The sequence below is a fragment of the Opisthocomus hoazin genome, chromosome 2 (assembly GCF_030867145.1).
Source record: "Opisthocomus hoazin isolate bOpiHoa1 chromosome 2, bOpiHoa1.hap1, whole genome shotgun sequence".
Lineage (NCBI taxonomy): Eukaryota > Metazoa > Chordata > Aves > Opisthocomiformes > Opisthocomidae > Opisthocomus > Opisthocomus hoazin.
The window spans coordinates 132105294-132125634 of record NC_134415.1 but is presented as its reverse complement, the minus strand read 5'-3'; the positions used below and the strand labels follow the sequence as shown (position 1 = coordinate 132125634).

Below are 20341 nucleotides of genomic sequence, written 5' to 3'. Positions count from 1 at the left end.
AAGTTCTTCCTCGGGTTCAGCTGGAACTTCCCAGGCTTCAGTTTGTGCCCGTTGCCCCTCGTCCTGTCGCTGGGCACCACTGGAAAGAGCTTGGCCCCGTCCTCCTGACCCCCACCCTGCAGATATTTAGAGGCATTTCGAAGGTCGCCTCACAGCCTTCTCTTCTCCAGGCTGAACAAGCCCAGCTCCCTCAGCCTCTCCTCGTAGGAGAGATGCTCCAGTCCCCTCCTCATCCTCGCAGCCCTCCGCTGGACTCTCTCCAGTAGCTCCTCATCTTTCTTGAACTGGGGAGCCCAGCACTGGACACAGCACTGCAGATGGGGCCTCCCCAGGGCAGAGCAGAGGGGGAGGAGAACCTCCCTCGCCCTGCTGCCCACACTCCTCCTCATGCACCCCAGGATGCCATTGGCCTTCTTGGCACCCAGGGCACGCTGCTGGCTCCTGGTCACCCTGTCCTCCACCAGGACACCCAGCTCCCTCTCCACAGAGCTGCTCTCCAGCAGAGAAACGTCTCTCCATTACCCCATGTATCTGTTTCTCACCCGTTCAGCACAGCGAGGTAACAGGTCGCTCTCCCTCCTGTTCCTGGTGGTCAGAGGGAATTACCCGTCAATCACGTGCACGCTGCAGGTTCAGGACGCCGAACCCTGCACAGGAGGCATCTCCTCGCCCTCCCCGCCCAGCCAAGGAGGAATTGTGTCTGTCCCTTCCTGCTGCGCCCGAGAGCGGCACCAAGGGATCACAGACTCAAAATCACAGCCTGGTTCGGGTGGGAAGGGACCTTTCAAGGCCACCCAGCCCAACCCCCTGCCATGGGCAGGGACATCTCCAACCAGATCAGGGTGCTCAGAGCCCCGTCCAACCTGGCCTGGAATGGTTCCAGGGATGGGGCATCTCCCACCTTGCTGGGCAACCCGGGCCTCACCACCCTCAGGGTGAAGAATATCTTCCTCAGCTCCAGCCTGAATCTATCTGACGCAGGGTGCTCTGCACCCCCAGACATGCTTTGATGCCCCACGCATGGTGGGTTGAGCGACCAAGGAGCTCCAATGAGCAACCGGGTGCTCCCTCACGCTGCCCTCGCCCTCCCTCCTCCCTTCCCATCCCCACAGGGACATTGCCCCGGCACCCCAGCCTCCTCCGGAGCAGCCTCACGGCTACGCTGAGGGTGCTGGAGCATTACAGGGAGGGCAGGCAGACCTTCAGCTACCTTTAGTAAGGGAAAAGCACCCTGCAGGCAGGACACGCGGTGGCACGGGTCGCTGTGATCTCCTGGCCGTGTCCATGCCGGCTGCCGCAGATCAGAGCAGGCTCCAGCTGCTTCGCTCAGCGCCGGAGGCTTTGGATGCTGCAACGGCTTCCCCGGTGCTGCTGCCCACCCCGAGCACCCCGCTGCTGCAGCACCCACCCACCGCAGACACTGGAATTAAGTTTGTGGCTTACTGCTGCAACGCTGAAAATACGAACGGCGTCACGTCAACAAAGTCTTTGACAACGGGTCGAGGACGGTGAGATGTCAGAAACAGCTGTCAGTTTGCAGCCTGTGAGATGAAATCATCTTCGTGGGTTTTTACAGCTGCTGTAAAAGATCTGAGACGTTTAATCACGGCTTTAAAGCACAAAATAAATGAGTTGTGATAAATTATATTTTAATACTGTAATATGGTTCTGTATTTAAATAAGGCCAAATATAAAATGATACACCTAGGGCATAAAAATGCAGAGTAGATTCAGAGAACAGCGCTCTGTTTCCAAGAGCAGTGACGACAAGAACGGATTTGCCCTGGGTGCCAAGAAAGCCAATGGGATCCTGGGGTGCATCAAGAAGAGTGTGGCCAGCAGGACGAGGGAGGTTCTCCTTCCCCTCTGCTCTGCCCTGGGGAGGCCCCATCTGCAGTGCTGTGTCCAGTGCTGGGCTCCCCAGTTCAAGAAAGATGAGGAGCTACTGGAGAGAGTCCAGCGCAGGGCTACAAGGATGAGGAGGGGACTGGAGCATCTCCCCTACGAGGAGAGGCTGAGGGAGCTGGGCTTGTTCAGCCTGAAGAAGAGAAGGCTGAGAGGGGACCTTAGAAATGCCTCTAAATATCTGCAGGGTGGGTGTCAGGAGGACGGGGCCAAGCTCTTTCCAGTGGTGCCCAGTGACAGGACAAGGGGCAATGGGCACAAACTGAGGCACAGGAAGTTCCGTCTGAACATGAGGAAGAACTTCTTCCCTCTGAGGGTGACGGAGCCCTGGAACAGGCTGCCCAGGGAGGTTGTGGAGTCTCCTTCTCTGGAGATATTCCAGCCCCGCCTGGCCGCAGTGCTGTGCAGCCTGCTCTGGGTGACCCTGCTTTGGCAGGGGGGTTGGACTAGATGACCCACAGAGGTCCCTTCCAACCCCTACTATTCTGTGATTCTGTGATTCTGTGATTCCAGACCCCAGCGCGCAGCGAAGGCAATCGGTTGGAAGCAGAGCCAATCTGATCCGTGAACATATAGATATATATATATATATGGAATTGTATTAGTGCTGAGGTAGAGAAATGGAAACAAAACGAGGAATCAGAACACAGTTAAAGAGGGAAAAAAAACAGAACTAAGCCACAAGTGTTAACTGGGCAGGAAGACTGTCCAGTCAGACCCACCTGTACTTGAGAAACCGGGCTCTCAGCCCCTGGAAACCGAGCAGGAGGGCCCTTACGGAGCGTAACCTTCCCCAGATGCAAACGACGGGGCTCAGCAGGGAAGGAAGGCGGTGACATTTAACGATCAGTGAGACGCAGGAGGTCAGACCGCCCCATTTCATGTTTTCTGACCTTAACTTCTATAAAAAGTCATCTTTGATGTATGTTTGCCACAGAGACTGGCAACCTAAGCCTATTTCTCCTTCCTTTCCTTTGTCCCCACCTAGATTTTATTTATTACATTTAAGAAGTCGATTTGGACCAGCAACCCTCGATTCCAAGAGAAAGGATCTCTGTTTCATTGGAGGCTTTGGAGGCCACAAAGCTGTCACAGGAAGGCTTTCCAGCAAGCTGCCCTCACTGGAAGAAACACCGTGATTCGTTTGCGGTTCTCGCTAACGTTCAACAGCCGGGCAGGGCAGCCCCGAACCAAGGAGGGAGGAGGACAACCACAGCCCGTCAGCCCGGTCCCTGCTCCGACCCGGAGCGAGGTGGTCCGGCAGCAGAGCGGTCTGCAACATCTCACAGCGATGTTCTCCAGAGGACCCCGGCCCAGCCGCACCAGCAGCACAGTGGGGACATCCCCACCGGGGACATCCCTGCCCAGCCCCTGGCACCAGCTGGGGGACCCCAGCTCCGACCCTGCACTATCCGGAAAACCGACCATCAACCTCCAGCTCCTGCCTCCCCAACCTTTCACACTTCTCAGGGTTCCAAAAGACCTTTTTTCCAATGTCGTGGTAACTTCACTTCTTTAACAGCCTTTGACAAATTGTCCTTTCAGAGGCTTTTTGAAAATCCAAAAACAGGAAATCCACTGGATGCCCTGTCTATCCATGGCCCTCCAGAGAGGACTGTCACTGTCATTGTTCAACTTCTTCATCAACGACCTGGATGAAGAGTCAGAGCGTACCCTCAGCAAGTTTGCTGATGACGCAGAGCTGGGAGGAGTGGTGGATACCCCGGCAGGCTGTGCTGCCATCCAGCGAGACCTGGACAGGCTGGAGAGTTGGGCAGAGAGGAACCTGATGAGGTTCACCAAGGCCAAGGGCAGGGTCCTGCCCCTGGGGAGGAACAACCCCAGGCACCAGGACAGGCTGGGGCTGAGCTGCTGGAGAGCAGCTCTGCGGAGAGGGACTGGGAGTGCTGGGGGACGACAGGGTGACCAGGAGCCAGCAGCGTGCCCTGGGTGCCAAGAAGGGCAATGGGATCCTGGGGTGCCTGAGGAGGAGTGTGGGCAGCAGGGCGAGGGAGGTTCTCCTGCCCCTCTGCTCTGCCCTGGGGAGGCCCCATCTGCAGTGCTGGGTCCAGTGCTGGGCTCCCCAGTTCAAGAAAGATGAGGAGCTACTGGAGAGAGTCCAGCGCAGGGCTGCGAGGATGAGGAGGGGACTGGAGCATCTCCCCTACGAGGAGAGGCTGAGGGAGCTGGGCTTGTTCAGCCTGGAGAAGAGAAGGCTGCGAGGGGACCTTCGAAATGCCTCTAAATATCTGCAGGGGGGGGGTCAGGAGGATGGGGCCAGACTCTTTCCAGTGGTGCCCAGTGACAGGACAAGGGGCAATGGGCAAAAACTGAAGCCTGGGAAGCTCCAGCTGAACCCGAGGAAGAACTTCTTCCCTCTGAGGGTGACGGAGCCCTGGCCCAGGCTGCCCAGAGGGGCTGTGGAGTCTCCTTCTCTGGAGATATTCCAGCCCCCCTGGCCACGGTGCTGTGCCCCCTGCTCTGGGTGACCCTGCTTGGGCAGGGGGTTGGGTGGGGGACCCACAGAGGGCCCTGCCAACCCCGACCATGCTGGGATTCTGTGTGTGATTTTGCGAGAAAGAGGATTTAACTCACATTCTAAGTTAGCAGGTGACATGTAAATACAATAATGCATCAGGGAAGCACAAGAAGGCAGCCTGCAGGCAGCTTTCCCCATTTAGACCCCGCTGCCACACCGCTCTTCCACCATGAAGAGAAACCGCTCTTTCCTCATGGCCAGGGCACCGCTACGTTGCACTGCATGCAATATATACTACATATACAATATATACTACATATACAATATATACTACATTTATAATATATACCATACATACGCTGGCTAGCACGTGTCAGCCACATCATGTTCCGTGCCTACAGAGCAGCGTATTTCCCCCTCTTCACTGTGTTGGAGTAAATACCAGCAATACCAGTAAATATCACCGACACCGTTACACCCTCTCCCACTCCCAGGCAGCTCTGACCTGACGGCAGCAGCCAGGTCCAGGCCTCGCCGGTGGGAATCGTGCCAAGCGCCGGCAGCAGCAGAGCCCCCAGCTCAGGACAGCGCTGTGACACCCGCCGGGGACGCGACGGCTCGCGCAGGGAGCCAGCTCGGAGCCCCAGCCCCGGCACCCCGCTGCCGTCTGCAGCAGCTCCTGGCTGCCCGGCTGGGGCCACCAGCAGAACTCCCAGGCCCCCAGCGTCCCTTTCTGGGGGGCAGCCCTTACACATCAGAGGCTGTTACCCTCTGACGACATTGGCCTGGGCTGACCACGAGGAAAGCACGTTAACCTTAAGCATCATATGGTCCATAACTTTATTTTGTCAGGAGGAGGGTGTAGTGAGGTGGGGGTTGGTCTCTTCTCCCAAGTAACCAGTGATAGGAACAGCTCTAAACTAACAGAGGGCAGATTGAGACGAGATATTAGGAAGAAATTCTTCCCCATGAGGGTGGTGACGCCCTGGCCCAGGTTGCCCAGAGAAGCTGTGGCTGCCCCGTCCCTGGCAGGGTTCAAGGCCAGGTTGGATGGAGCTCTGAGCACCCTGGGCTGGTGGGAGATGTCCCTGCTGATGGCAGGGGGGTGGAACCAGATGAGCTTTAAGGTCCCTTCCAACCCAAACCATCCTGTGATTCTATGACAGGACGAGAGGCAATGGCCTCAGGGGAGGTTCAGATTGGATATTAGGAAAAATCTCTTTCCTGAAAAAGTGGTCAGGCACTGGACCCAGGAGGGTTTCAAAAACCCTGGAGCGGTTCAAAAACCGTGTGGCTGTGGCCCTTGGGGACATGGTTTAGCAGGCATGGGGGTGTTGGGGTGACGGTTGGACTTGATGGCCTTAGAGGTCTTTTCCAACGTTTATGATTCTATGATTCTATTTCAGTCAAGAACAGTAATTTTTCACACCCACGGGGTTGTGCCACCGAAAGGATCCCCCTCAGGTAACAGATGAAAACAGAGGCTTCAGCGGGAGGGCTTCGCACTCGATGGCTCCCGAGCCAGGGGAAAGGATCAAGTCATAACCTGAAGTAACACTGCAGTGAAGGAAAACGTGAAACGGTTTCCCCCAGGAGAAACGATCCACGCCAGATACAAGCTCTCCTTTATCACACATCATCTAAGAAGAGTTTTTTAATGCCTATTCATTTTTTCCATCATACAGACTCTAATTCCTTAAAACGAGAGGAGCCTTGGGAGCCTGAGGCTTCCAGCAGTCGTGCTCAGAAAAATGACGCCTGAGAGCGAGTACACTTGACGTAGAGTTACTCTATGGTGGCCAGGGGACTCCCACCGAGACCCAGCTCGCAGTCTGGGGGAGGACGCCGGGAGGGAGGTAATGGGGAGAGAAGCAGAATGCACCAAAATAGCAGGAAATGGCAGAATTTCCCGTTTTTACGTTACTGAGCCAGCACGGCCGCAGGAAGGCAGGTAGAGAGGGGCAGAGGGGGTTTCAGAAACGCTCACTGGTGTTTGGAAACGCAAGGAGAGCAAATCCATGCTTGCCTTACGGAGCACACGTACAGTGCTCTAGCAGTGGATTCTGTGAAATCCCTGACTTGGAGACTACAGTGAAATCTGTGTATGTATTTTTCATACCTTGTGAAAAAAGTTGTAACAATTGAGCTTCTGTCAAACACAGAACGTAAGACTGACTGGAATTCTCCTTTGATTTAAAAATATTCTCCTCTCGGTCTGTAAGTTTCAGTGGTGGGATATCCACCACCGCTTTCGATTTTGGTAATCCAACAACTATTGATTTGCTTTCACTATTAAAAACTGATTTTTATGCTGAATTTGTCCAGCTTCAGCTTCTGATCTGTGCCTTTTGCTAAGCTCACCTGCCAAAGCTCCCTGGGATTATATTTAATTTCTCAAGGACAGATATTTTGAGAAATATCAAACCATTCCTTAACCTCTGTGTGTTGTGCTCACATTATTTGAGTCTCTGGATGTAAATCTATGCATCTTCCCATATCGATTTCCAGTCCTTTAATCATTTCCATCGACCCTCTCAGATCTTCCGGCCTCTCACCATTTGCCTCGATCGTGGGTGCTGTAACCACAGCGTTCCCAGACGAGGATGCTGCCGGCCCCGGGGCCAAGGCTCCCGTCGGCTCTCACAGAATCACAGAACGGTCGGGGTTGGCAGGGACCTCTGTGGGTCACCCAGCCCAACCCTCCTGCCGAAGCAGGGTCACCCAGAGCAGGCTGCACAGCACCGCGTCCAGGCGGGGCTGGAATATCTCCAGAGAAGGAGACTCCACAGCCCCTCTGGGCAGCCTGGGCCAGGGCTCCGTCACCCTCAGAGGGAAGAAGTTCTTCCTCGGGTTCAGACGGAACTTCCTGTGCCTCAGTTTGTGCCCGTTGCCCCTTGTCCTGTCTCCCAGACCCCGGCAGCATCCTTGGTCACACACCGCGACCTCCACAGATCTTCTGGAGCCATCCTGCCCTTTTCAGCCTCTTTGGTCCTCCAGTATTTTTCTCCTTTGCCTATCCAGCCTGTCCGGAGTGGCTTCATATGGGAACACAGCCGCTCGCAGCACGGACGCCAGGCTGGGTCTCTGCAGGAAGCACCCCCCACCCAGCAGCCTCCTTTTTGCAGCCACATTGAGGACAAGCACAACAGTTTTTATCCCAATCTGCTGTGTGTGTGCTGTATTGGGTATCGTTATCTACAATATTCCATGCTCATAATAAATGCATTACGCCAGCGATAGCACTTGAGTAATCAAAATTAATCTCGTAGAAATAAGATACAAACCGAGTCTGACTACACCCGAGTGCCAAAGGCTACGCTTGCCTGGCACGAGCTACGTTTATTTACTGATACACAAAACAGCTTATCTGCTGCTCAGTTATTTTATTCACCGTCAAAGTCCTGTTGGCAAGCACACCATGTCACAGGCTGCCCTGCCTGACTTCACTCCCCGCCCCCCGCCGCCGGCAGAGCAGAAATGAGATCACAGGAATTGCCTTCCCGTGCTCGGGAACTTTCCAGTGCTCCGAGACACATCCGCCGTCAGCAGCCAGCATCCAGATTAAGAAATCCTCTCAAAAGGCAGCCTGAAGATGCAGATGGTGCAACCCAGCATCCTTTGGGATGACCTCCGGAAGGTCGGCATCTCACCCGCAGCCGATCGCACAGCTGCTGCCCCCCCAGCCACAACCTGAAAACCATCCTCCAGCAGCTTATAAACCACTCGTTTACATTCGTTGCTGTCAGTTCTTCTCTTTTCTCCTTCCTTTGACAAGTGTAGCTCTTTCTTCCCCCCTTCAAAGCCTTGTTTTCCCTGGAACATTTTGCCATGTACTCTTAAACTGTTCCTCACTATAAAAATGAGGAGCTACTGGAGAGAGTCCAGCGCAGGGCTACGAGGATGAGGAGGGGACTGGAGCATCTCTGCTACGAGGAGAGGCTGAGGGAGCTGGGCTTGTTCAGCCTGGAGAAGAGAAGGCTGAGAGGGGACCTTCGAAATGCCTCTAAATATCTGCAGGGTGGGGGTCAGGAGGACGGGGCCAGACTCTTTCCAGTGGTGCCCAGCGACAGGACAAGGGGCAATGGGCACAAACTGAAGCCTGGGAAGCTCCAGCTGAACCCGAGGAAGAACTTCTTCCCTCTGAGGGTGATGGAGCCCTGGCCCAGGCTGCCCAGAGGGGCTGTGGAGTCTCCTTCTCTGGAGATATTCCAGCCCCGCCTGGCCGCGGTGCTGTGCCCCCTGCTCTGGGTGACCCTGCTTGGGCAGGGGGCTGGGCTGGGTGACCCACAGAGGGCCCTGCCAACCCCTGCCATGCTGTGAGGCTGTAATACTTGTAAGTTCTCATGGTATACTCAGCTGAAGTCGATTTTAGCTTTGCAAGACCGCCTCCTCTAAAGCATGTTAGATGCTGATGTGCACCTTGTTCACACGAAAAAGTGTAATCAAGTCATGACCACTGGCATGTAAATACTGACTCACTGCAGCCCTGGGCAATTCCTCTTTACAAGTTGAGCTCTGTCGAAGAGTCTCTGCTGGCTATGACACTTTTCGTGCTTAAAAACTGTGGGGTTGTTTGGGTTTTTTTGGTGCCTCTTTTTCTTTTTAATTTTTCTTTTTTTTTCCCAGTGGTATCACTTATACAGAAGACCCCATAGGTCTTGTAGCACTTCTATAAAAAACCCAGTAGGTCTTTTTAGTCCTATATTCATTTTATGATCATGCCATTTCGTGTTCAATATAAATCACCTGCTCCCCCTGGTTTTACACCAGCCCGTTACCTGCTGTTCCCGCAGCTCTCCTGGCGGCACTGGGCAGGATTTCCCAACACTTTGGCTTCTCAGGGCACACTTTTTGTTTTCAGCGAAGGCTGGCAGCTGGCCCTGCTCCACCAGCGCCTTCGCTGGGTCACCTATCGGGAGCACCCAACACAAAATCCAGCCTCCCGCTTTTGCCTTCACCGTTCCTTGCCCAGCCCAGCACTGAAACTCGTTTGATCCGTTAAGGAATTAATGAGCTCTGGGCAAAAGAAAGAAGTAATTCATCAAACCTGGTGACCTGAAATCCAGAGGCGAAACTTCGGCGCATCGTTTTGGGACCAGTTTCTGCAGCCTCCCTTCCCGCAGTCACACGACCATTGCCGCGATTATTTTCATTACTCCACTTCTGCAACTGCATATTCTTCTATTTTTTATGGAAGTATTACATTGTAAACCACTAATTTTCTCTTGTGAATGTTAGTGCTTTTCAACACGGAAGCAGCACAGAGAAAAATCTAAAAACAGCAATGGATACATGATCTGATAAGATTTTAAACAAGCAATTGTTTTCTACGAGGCCGAGCAGCCCCCTTACTACAGAAAATCCCGATCTGAAGCTAAGGGCAGTCTCCACAGCTCGGAGGAACTCTGCGGACGACGCGGAGCCCTGACCCGGTGGGTCGGACAAGCCAGGCGTTCCGAAGCACCAGGCTTCAGCGCTGCGCTGAACGGTCGCGGAGCAGACTTCGTTTTTGTGTTCGAACGAGGGCAACTTCACAGAGAAAATCAGAACAACTCCATCTCATTAAATCAGATCAACTCCCGTCGCTGCACACGGCTAAAGCAAGCGTTACAAAAGTTGGTAAATACTCAGTGATGCAGGAACTGGAAAAAACAACGGCACAGCTAAGCAGAAACTGGTAAAGCTCCGAACTACGCTGCTAAGGAGCCTAGCACTGCTGCTACTCCCACAGCAAGCTGTGGATCTTCTATGCTTTGCACAAAAGCAAGCCACGCGAGGGTTCCACCACACTACGATCAGCTTCACCGTCCTCACCTTTCCAGTACTGTGACGAGCTAGCCGCCAGCTTTTCCTTAACGACTGCCACCGCTGTTAAAAGGAGCGTGCAGAAGAGCCAGTCAGTCAGACCACCCAGCACCAGAATCACAGCCTGGTTTGGGTGGGAAGGGACCTTCCAAGGCCACCCAGTCCAATCTCCTTCCATGGGCAGGGACATCTCCACCAGACCAGGGTGCTCCGAGCCCCGTCCAGCCTGGCCTGGAATGGTTCCAGGGACGGGGTGTCTATTCGGAAAGGCCGAAGCAGCACGTCCTAATATCAAACCGAGGAATTCAGAATTGAGTAGCCTGGCTTTCCATGCAGAAATTGTGTCAGAGAAAACAGTGCAAGAAGAATCTGGTATTTCTGGAGTCAGAAGAGAACCAGAAAGGCATCACCTCCACTGACTCTCAAGAGTGCAAATTACTCAAGACTCACAAGAACGGAGTCCTCCATCCCACATTAATTACACCCCTCTGCTTCGCTCCTTTCTCCACTCTACAGCATGTGCTTCAATTTTGCCATATGAAAAGACCGAGGCTTTTTCTCAAGACTGCAAGACATTAAACCATTTCGAGGTTTATTGAAACCTCTATTTCAAGGCTTAGTTTATTATATTTCATTTTATATTTATATTCTATTTTTTTATATTCATTATATATTTATATTTATATTCTATTTCAAGGCTTAGTTTATTATTTCCAAGCTCTTTTCAGTGGTGCCCAGTGACAGGACAAGGGGCAACGGGCACAAACTGAGGCACAGGAAGTTCCAGCTGAACCCGAGGAAGAACTTCTTCCCTCTGAGGGTGACGGAGCCCTGGCCCAGGCTGCCCAGGGAGGTTGTGGAGTCTCCTTCTCTGGAGATATTCCAGCCCCGCCTGGACAAGGTCCTGTGCAGCCTGCTGTAGGTGACCCTGCTTGGGCAGGAGGGTTGGACTAGATGACCCACAGAGGTCCCTTCCAACCCCTACTATTCTGTGATTCTGTGATACGTATACAGTAATATTTCTATTTCAAAATATTTCTATATTTCGAGGCTTAGTTTATTATACTTATACAGTAATAGAATTTGTTTGGGTTTTTTTTTTGTCCCAGGTTTTACTTTTGATGTGAAAACTGGCAAACTGGGGAAGCAGACTGACCTCCAGCCCGTTCAAACCAACGCCAGCACCGCGGTATTTCGCGAACACCGTTCCGCCGGTGCAGCAGGCAGGTCGGAAGGAGAGGGGGACACGAAGGCCACCGAGCCGAGGAACACAGCCACTCGGTGAGGCAGACAAGAACGCAAAGCCAACGCTCCTGGGCAGCGGCAACAAGCTAAGCCCTGCTACTGCTAATATCAGGCAACGTCAGCTTGCAAGTACGCTTAATGTTGTTTGATTTATGCCATTTTAATTAATGAGAAAATGGAGTCTGATCCAACACGGTGATGTGGAAGAGGGAAGGTTGATCAGCGCTTTGAGATGCTAATAGATGCCAGCAGGACACGCAGCCAGGCCTCAGTCTAACCGCACACAAACAGATTCTCCACGTCTCTTCTTGTTGACGAGGCATTCTCCACCCAACAGCACGTTTCCAATCATTTTTCAGAGAAACACTCATCACAGCTACAGCACTGCAACTTCAATCGTCCTCATTTAAGGGCTTTTTTCTGCTAGCCTATTCCAAAGCCAAACACAGCCACAAACACCTCGCTTTGCACCACCAATTAAGTGAAAAATAGGTTAAATCAGATACTCACACTATATGTGCGAGGTCGAGGGGCTTCTCTGGCTGCTCAGGAAACACGGGCCGGGGTGGTTCTCTGCTGGGGACGCAGCCGAGCGATTTGCTAATCGCGTGGCTCAGCTTCTTTGCAGGTGATTTCTGTGTTTGGAAAGGACGACAAAAATGAGTTGCCTGTGACGAGGAGCAGGGTAACGTGCAATCAGGTAACGGACAAGCGTAAAAAAACGCATTGTACCAGGATATTCAGAAATATCCAGTTACATTATACCACTCCTGAGAAATCTGTGCAGACACTGCCTAGGGGAATAAGTTTCGTGGGGTTTTTTTGGTGCTGTAATATTGAAAAGTAGAAGTAATTTAACAAAAGTACGCCAGATGAAAAAATCAACCAATTGCCTGGTGTTTCTCTCAGGAATTAAATTAAGGGGCAATCATATCCAATTAGGGGATTTCTCGTACTTACTCAAAACATCATAGACTGGTTTGGGTTGGAAGGGACCTTAAAGCTCATCTGGTTCCAACCCCCCTGCCATCAGCAGGGACATCTCCCACCAGCCCAGGGTGCTCACAGCTCCATCCAACCTGGCCTTGAACTCTGCCAGGGAGGGGGCAGCCACAGCTTCTCTGGGCAACTGGGCCAGGGCCTCACCACCCTCACGGGGAAGAATTTCTTCCTAATATCTCATCTCAATCTGCCCTCTGTTAGTTTGGAGCCGTTCCCCCTTCACAGAATCATAGAATCACAGAATAGTAGGGGTTGGAAGGGACCTCTGTGGGTCGTCTAGTCCAACCCTCCTGCCTATCACTGCACCCCCTTGTGCAAAGCCCCTCTCCATCCTTCCTGTAGCCCCTTCAGGCACTGGCAGCTGCTCTAAGGTCACCCCACAGCCTTCTCCTCTCCAGGCTGAACAGCCCCAGCTCCCTCAGCCTGTCCTCGCAGGAGAGGTGCTCCAGCCCTCGGATCATCTTCGTGGCCTCCTCTGGCCCCGCTCCAACCCATCCATGTCCTTCTTATGCTGGGGGCTCCAGAGCTGGACACAGGACTCCAGGTGGGGTCTCAGGAGAGCGGAGTAAAGGGGCAGGATCCCCTCCCTCGCCCTGCTGCCCACGCTGCTCTGGATGCAGCCCAGGACACGGTTGGCTTTCTGGGCTGCCAGCGCACATTGCCGGCTCATGGTGAGCTTCTCACCCACCAGCACCCCCAAGCCCTTCTCGAAGACTGGTGCTGTCTTTCGAGGGGAGGACAGGGAAGAGCAAGGGCCTTGGTGCAGGAGCAGGGGAACGCTCCGCGTGCCCAGACCTCCCAGCTGCCCGCACCGCCGCCCTTCCCACCCGTCGGAAGCCAGGGAGCGTTGGTGCTCTGCCCCTCCCTCTGTCCTGGGCAAAGGCAAGCGCTTTCGAAAGACAGCTTCCCAACTTTGTGTTCACCATGGGTGAAGCCCAGGTGATTCACAGCGTTAAGACAGACACGAACCACCAGTTTCTTTACTTTCTTTCACAGATTGGCTTGGTTGTGGTAACTAATCCCACAGGAGCAGCTATCCTGGGATCATCCACGGAAGACGGGAAGGCTGGCAACAAGTGTTGCCAAACACACAAGAAGGGATAGCTGGCCTGAGTCATGCGCTTAAAATGTGTTTTAAGTCCAATGTTGACTTACAAAATTAAGTCTTAAAATGTTATTACATCCACTGAACTCACGCCAGTGTTGTGGGAGGCCAGAAAACGCTTTTATGCGAGCTCAGACGTAAGCTGGCAGCTCTGTTTTTCTGATCTAACTCACTAACAGTCCACGTATGTGTAACTTGGTGGCTAATTACTCCTACGTCATTCTTTTGCTACTCATGTAAGACATTTCAAAGTGGAATTAGGACCAATTCTCAAGGCACACTCAAATTAAAACTCAGATTAAGACTGATTTAAACAGGAGGCGAGGCTACCCAGGACAGGAGTGGAGACCTACGCGTGAGGAAGTTGATCCGTCTGTGGATTTACATGGTTTGTAGCAGATTGGGTTGTATTTTAAGTATAAAGTAAAATACTAATATTAATTGGAAAACAATGAAAAAAGGGAAAAATCCCTTTCAAATTAGAAAAGAAAGACGAGCTGGATGCCTGTGAGAATTCAGTAGGACAGCTGGTTCCTAACTGCAGATTTATTATCCTCCTTCAATTACTTTACAACTCAAAGTCAATACTGAGAACCCTAACAACCACGAATGGAGGCTGCCTCTGAACTTGTGATGAATGTAGCCTTGGGGAAAAGAAAGAATGACTTGTGATCATGTTCTTCCTTGGAGTACAGGTCAGAGATGACTCCAGTGGCAGCTACAGCCAAAATCCAGCCACATGCCCCCATGAGCATCTAACGCTGCTTTACAACGCGTCCTCTGGCCTGGTTACCATACCAAAGACCATACAGCTTCACAAATTAAATCAATTAGTCAACATGTTGCAGCCTAATTTGTTCCAGATTCTGGAGTTTTCACCCGTCAGCCCACAGCTCCAACCTGTGAGCAGCAGAATGCATGCAGGCCTGGAGAGCAGGCCACCCAACGGCCCTTGGACACGCGGGGAAACAGGCAACCCGCCTTCCCAACGTGCTACCCTTGGCTTTCGCAGATGGAAAGTCTTGACCCCATCAAAGCACCACTGCACCCATCTCGTGACGGGTGTGAGACTCTCGCCTCCTCTCACCCGGAGGGGCTTGGCCTGCTTCGGGGGAGTCTCCGTAGGGAGCTCTGAAAAACAGCACGCTCGGAAGCACGTCAGCTTACCAACCACCAAACAGTCCGTGCTGAAAGACTCACTGAGGGCAAGGTGATGGGTTTCTTCTTTCATTTTTCTTTTTTTTAAATGTGTTGAGAAAACCTGGTAGATTGCAATCAACGGATGATCCTCACAACCAGCACTGAAGTGCACAGCACTGTCACTACAAAAGGTGCTACAGATGATCACCAGCCTTTAATTATTTTGAAATTCTGTGAAAAACACAATCCAATCTTTGTATTACTTCACAGAATCACAGAATCACAGAATGGTCGGGGTTGGAAGGGACCTCTGTGGGTCACCCAGTCCAACTCCCTGCCGAAGCAGGGTCACCCAGAGCAGACTTCTTACTAGGTCCACAGTAAAATTTAAATTGTGCGCACAAACGCAATGATACCAAAAGTAAAATTTTGGTTTTCCTAAATTAATACTTCTACGTGCTGAAAATTTCCAGATTTACTTCTCTCTCAGTTTGTCCTCCACTTCCCCCTTCAGAGTATCGCCTGCTTCACTCTTTTCCCTGTTCACCTCTTGGCCTCTGCACAGACCTTCTATTCTCAGCGTGCCTTTTCTGTGACGTCCCCTTTGCAGTATTTTTAGGCTATTTTAAAGGTTTTTTCCCATTGCAGTAACAAACACTACATCCTATTGTGCTACCCCACCATTTATTTTGTCAAACAAACGCAGTGCTGTCCAGAATGCTGTACAATCCAGCCACTGCTGCCGCTCCACTTGCTGAAAATTACAGGGGAAAGAGAAATCCCATTGATCCCAACGGTTTGATCACGCTTCTCAGGGCAGCTGACGGTGAAGAGAGAACACGCCGCTTCCCAGGCAAGCACGCCTCTGATGGGTACCTTGCTTCCCAGACAAAACAGCTATTTTTTCTTTCAATTAGCTGAGTTCTACTTCAGAAATTTCTAGTAAAACCCACCTCTCTCTCCTCATTGTCGCTGATCCTGCTTTCAGACAGAATCACACAACGTTAGGGGTTGGCAGGGACCTCTGTGGGTCACCCAGCCCAGCCCCCTGCCCAAGCAGGGTCACCCAGAGCAGGGGGCACAGCACCGCGGCCAGGCGGGGCTGGAATATCTCCAGAGAAGGAGACTCCACAGCCCCTCTGGGCAGCCTGGGCCAGGGCTCCGTCACCCTCAGAGGGAAGAAGTTCTTCCTCGGGTTCAGCTGGAGCTTCCTCTGCTTCAGTTTGTGCCCGTTGCCCCTTGTCCTGTCACTGGGCACCACTGGAAAGAGTCTGGCCCCGTCCTCCTGACCCCCACCCTGCAGATATTTAGAGGCATTTCGAAGGTCCCCTCGCAGCCTTCTCTTCTCCAGGCTGAACAAGCCCAGCTCCCTCAGCCTCTCCTCGCAGGAGAGATGCTCCAGTCCCTTCATCATCCTCGTAGCCCTTCTTCTCCAACTTGGTGATAAATAAAGCATGAACAAAATACAACCGATGTAGCGATGCCTGCACAAGCGTGCAACTAGCATAGAAATAAAAGTCGTTTTAAGCCCCAGAACAGCTGTTCAAGCAATTTTTCCCAGAGACCCCGAAGGCAGACGGGGCTGCACTGCGCAGGCTCCGGCTCTGCTCGACCAGGCAGCCACGGGCACAGCTGGGAACACCTGCCAGCAGGACCCGGCTCGCTGCCTGGGAGATGGGGAAAATGATGCGAAGGGACCCCCCAGAAGAAACAGGGCAAGTGCTGAGCATGCGTGCTCTTCACCGAGTGCAGAGAAAACAGAGCTGCACCCGCGTCCGCCCAAGCATCACCCCTGGAGCTGCCCCGATCTGCACAGATGGGCATCAAACGCAAACGGACCGACCACTTTCTGCTGGGAAAACTAACATAATATACAACACAAAGCACAGCACTGCAAGAATGCATTTGTGTGCAAAGGACGGGAGAAGGCCAACGGTCTCCTGGGGTGCATGAGGAGGAGTGTGGGCAGCAGGGAGAGGGAGGTTCTCCTCCCCCTCTGCTCTGCCCTGGGGAGGCCCCATCTGGAGTCCTGTGTCCAGAGCTGGGCTCCCCAGTTCAAGAAAGATGAGGAGCTACTGGAGAGAGTCCAGCGGAGGGCTGCGAGGATGAGGAGGGGACTGGAGCATCTCTGCTGCGAGGAGAGGCTGAGGGAGCTGGGCTTGTTCAGCCTGGAGAAGAGAAGGCTGCGAGGGGACCTTCGAAATGCCTCTAAATATCTGCAGGGTGGGGGTCAGGAGGACGGGGCCAGACTCTTTGCAGTGGTGCCCAGCGACAGGACAAGGGGCAACGGGCACAAACTGAAGCAGAGGAAGCTCCAGCTGAACCCGAGGAAGAACTTCTTCCCTCTGAGGGTGACGGAGCCCTGGCCCAGGCTGCCCAGGGGGGCTGTGGAGTCTCCTTCTCTGGAGATATTCCAGCCCCGCCTGGCCGCGGTGCTGTGCCCCCTGCTCTGGGTGACCCTGCTTGGGCAGGGGGTTGGGCTGGGTGACCCACAGAGGTCCCTGCCAACCCCGACCATGCTGGGATTCTGTGAGAAATTATCAGTGCAATGCAACTGTGATATTCCATGTGTCTCAAAACCTCTTGCATCCGCATTGCGTGTTGCCACGTCCTTTTCATTTCAGAATGGTCCGTAGATCCCGTCCCTGCCCGCCTGTCTTCCTATCAAAGGCTACAGCTGTTAAAACCCCCGCATTTTAATTCCATCATGGAATTAAAAAGCTGGAAACTACAAATAATTAGAAACTCTCGGTTGGCAAGAACATTTGAAAATCAAGGTTTTAAAATTATCTATTTTTTTCTCTTTATCCCCCCCCCATCTGCCTCATTTTACTGATATTCTTGTAATGTCACAACAGCAAACCAGCCAGGGTGCAAACCCGAAGAAAGGCAGCGTTTCCACCCTTCTTCCACGCCGAAAAAGCGCAAGCCAGCAAACAAATTTTCCACGTCGGTGCACAGAGGACTCCCCCTCTCCCCCCAGCAGAGGAACTCTGCCAAGCAGCCAAGTGGGTGAAGCCGCCCGCTGCCACGGGGGCAAGCGCAGCCAGCCGAATTATGAAAGGGGTTTTCACGTCAGTGGAAAATCGGAGCCCGGGTGATGGTGGGAGCCCACCCAGGCAGCGACGTGACATGGGTGCAGAGCACCCTATTTAACACCGTGTTCCCTCTCGGCTTGCTTCTGGGGGACTGCTTCGGCACGGGGGTTGGGCTAGATGACCCACAGAGGTCCCTTCCAACCCCTACCATTCTGTGATTCTGTGACTGAGCAAAAACACGTTCAAAAATTTCTAATAACTTTAAGGTAGTCTAAATGGGAAATTAAATGAACCAGAAGTACAAGAGATGTAATTTTGAGAGCAAAATCTTATTAACAGCTGCTTACAGTTTTGCTAGGCTAACTCGGTAGATAAACAGGCCTGCCTTCTGCTTTCGATTCGGTTATACCCAGCGCAACGACTTCCCAACGGCAGCCACAGATCTCAGCACTACAGAAACCGCTGAACGTTGGCTTGGTTTGCTGATACGCGCTCCCAAGCCGCCATGTCCGGGGGGGTTATAAATAACAGAAATTCCGTTATTTATAGCGGGACGAGCGTTCCAGCTCCACGCCAGTTGCTAATAAGCCATCAAAACTCGCACCCCAGGGTGCTCCTGCAGGGTGCCCTGCCTGTTCCAGCCCCCTACCTGAACCTGACCGATGACAGAGACTGCTTAACCTCAGCAGCCTCAACAAAACCAGAAGCAAACAGAACGAACGGTGACTAATCTACGTGCTTTGGAAAGGAACAATTGGATTTTTGGTTCTGCTGCACGTACGTAACTAAATGAATCGGTGTTTAAGGCTATTTAATAAAGCCAAAATTGAAATAGCCCAGAAGGAAAAATTTGGAAAGCGTTTGAAGGTTTTTCTTCCCCCCCAGACAGGCCCCGACGAGCAGCGCGTTCGTGCAGCACAACCTCTCTTTCAAGAACAGCTTTCTACCTGAATTTACATACATATGGAGTCACTGCGGGAATATAAATATTTTAAAGAATCACTATGTGATGTTTAGTCTCAAAAATTATCAAAGGCACTTCAGAATTTCAAGAAAAGGAACCTTACAAAAACACTTATTATTAATACTTATTCTGGGTCTTCAGGGCTCCGAAACTCTGAAAGGACACCACACGAGACTGAACAAGATCTGGCTGGACTGAAAACTCAGGAAAAGTAAAGTTGTTTTTTCATTGCATCAGAGCACCAGCTGATCTCTGCAGGCCTGGTCAGCAGGAGTCCTTGGCTCCTCGCTCCAGAAATGGACGCTGAGGAGACACACGAGTCGGTCGTGCTCTTTCAGCTGAAGCCACGCCAGAGCCGAGCAGGATGAAGGCGTTGGGCTGCGCACCTTGCAGTCACGCCTTCCCTTCAAGAAGAATCACAGAATCACAGCACGGTCGGGGCTGGAAGGGACCTCTGTGGGTCATCCAGTCCAACCCTCCTGCCAAAGCAGGGTCACCTACAGTAGGCTGTAGAGGACCTTGTCCAGACGGGGCTGGAATATCTCCAGAGAAGGAGACTCCACAGCCCCTCTGGGCAGCCTGGGCCAGGGCTCCAGCACCCTCAGAGGGAAGAAGTTCTTCCTCGGGTTCAGCTGGAGCTTCCCAGGCTTCAGTTTGTGCCCGTTGCCCCTTGTCCTGGCGCTGGGCACCACTGCAAAGAGTCTGGCCCTGTCCTCCTGACCCCTACCCTGCAGATATTTAGAGGCATTTCGAAGGTCCCCTCGCAGCCTTCTCTTCTCCAGGCTGAACAAGCCCAGCTCCCTCAGCCTCTCCTCATAGGAGAGATGCTCCAGTCCCCTCCTCATCCTCGCAGCCCTCCGCTGGACTCTCTCCAGTAGCTCCTCATCTTTCTTGACCTGGGGAGCCCAGCACTGGACACAGCACTGCAGATGGGGCCTCCCCAGGGCAGTGCAGAGGGGAAGGAGAACCTCCCTCGCCCTGCTGCCCACACTCCTCCTCATGCACCCCAGGATCCCATTGGCCTTATTGGCACCCAGGGCACGCTGCTGGCTCATGGTCACCCTGTCGTCCCCCAGCACTCCCAGTCCCTCTCCGCAGAGCTGCTCTCCAGCAGCTCAGCCCCAGCCTGTCCTGGTGCCTGGGGTTGTCCTAGCGCTGTCACAGCACCCCGACGTTGTGACGCGTGCTCAGCTCATCAGCAACCGTGCTCCCCGTCTCCTACAGACCTGCTCCCCAGCCGCGCACCCTCCGTGAAACCTCGCAGACACCCAGTCTCACCGGAGAACTCTGCAATTTTCTGGACTGAACAGCATCTTCTTTGAAAACCTAAGTGATCCAGAACAGACAGCTTCAAATTCACCCCCTTTGCTGGATGTTCTTCACCTTCTCATGGGGCTCAGCGTCGCCCCTGCACCACCAGTCTCGCAGCCAGTGAAGGCAGAAGTCTCCCACCGCAGACCGACGTGGAAAAGACGCTGCAGATTCCCCGGCCTCACCCATCGGCAGATTCCACCGAGCATCATTCAACCGGCAATACAGTCCAAATCCAAAACAAAGACATCTTTTTTTAAAATGAAGACAGACTAGTTTTCAGTTTTCATAAATTTAACACACAAGACTTGCAAAAGTTAAGAAAGATTAAAAGAAAAAAAATAAGT

At 52.8% G+C, this 20341-nt stretch overlaps 1 protein-coding gene across 6 annotated transcripts in view; it reads right to left on the bottom strand.

Annotated features, from left to right (window-relative positions):
- DTNB (dystrobrevin beta) overlaps nt 1–20341 on the bottom strand; it is a 228928-nt gene that overhangs the window by 135244 nt on the left and 73343 nt on the right. For 3 of the 6 annotated variants that reach the window (XM_075415135.1, XM_075415136.1, XM_075415137.1), the window contains exon 10: nt 11945–12069. The exons of 2 other annotated variants lie outside the window; for them this stretch is intronic. In XM_075415135.1, coding sequence (XP_075271250.1) covers nt 11945–12069 — 125 coding nt within the window. Of the gene's footprint in view, nt 1–10166; nt 10253–11944; nt 12070–20341 lie in introns of those variants that run through there. One more of the 6 variants, XM_075415138.1, reaches the window with a different exon arrangement.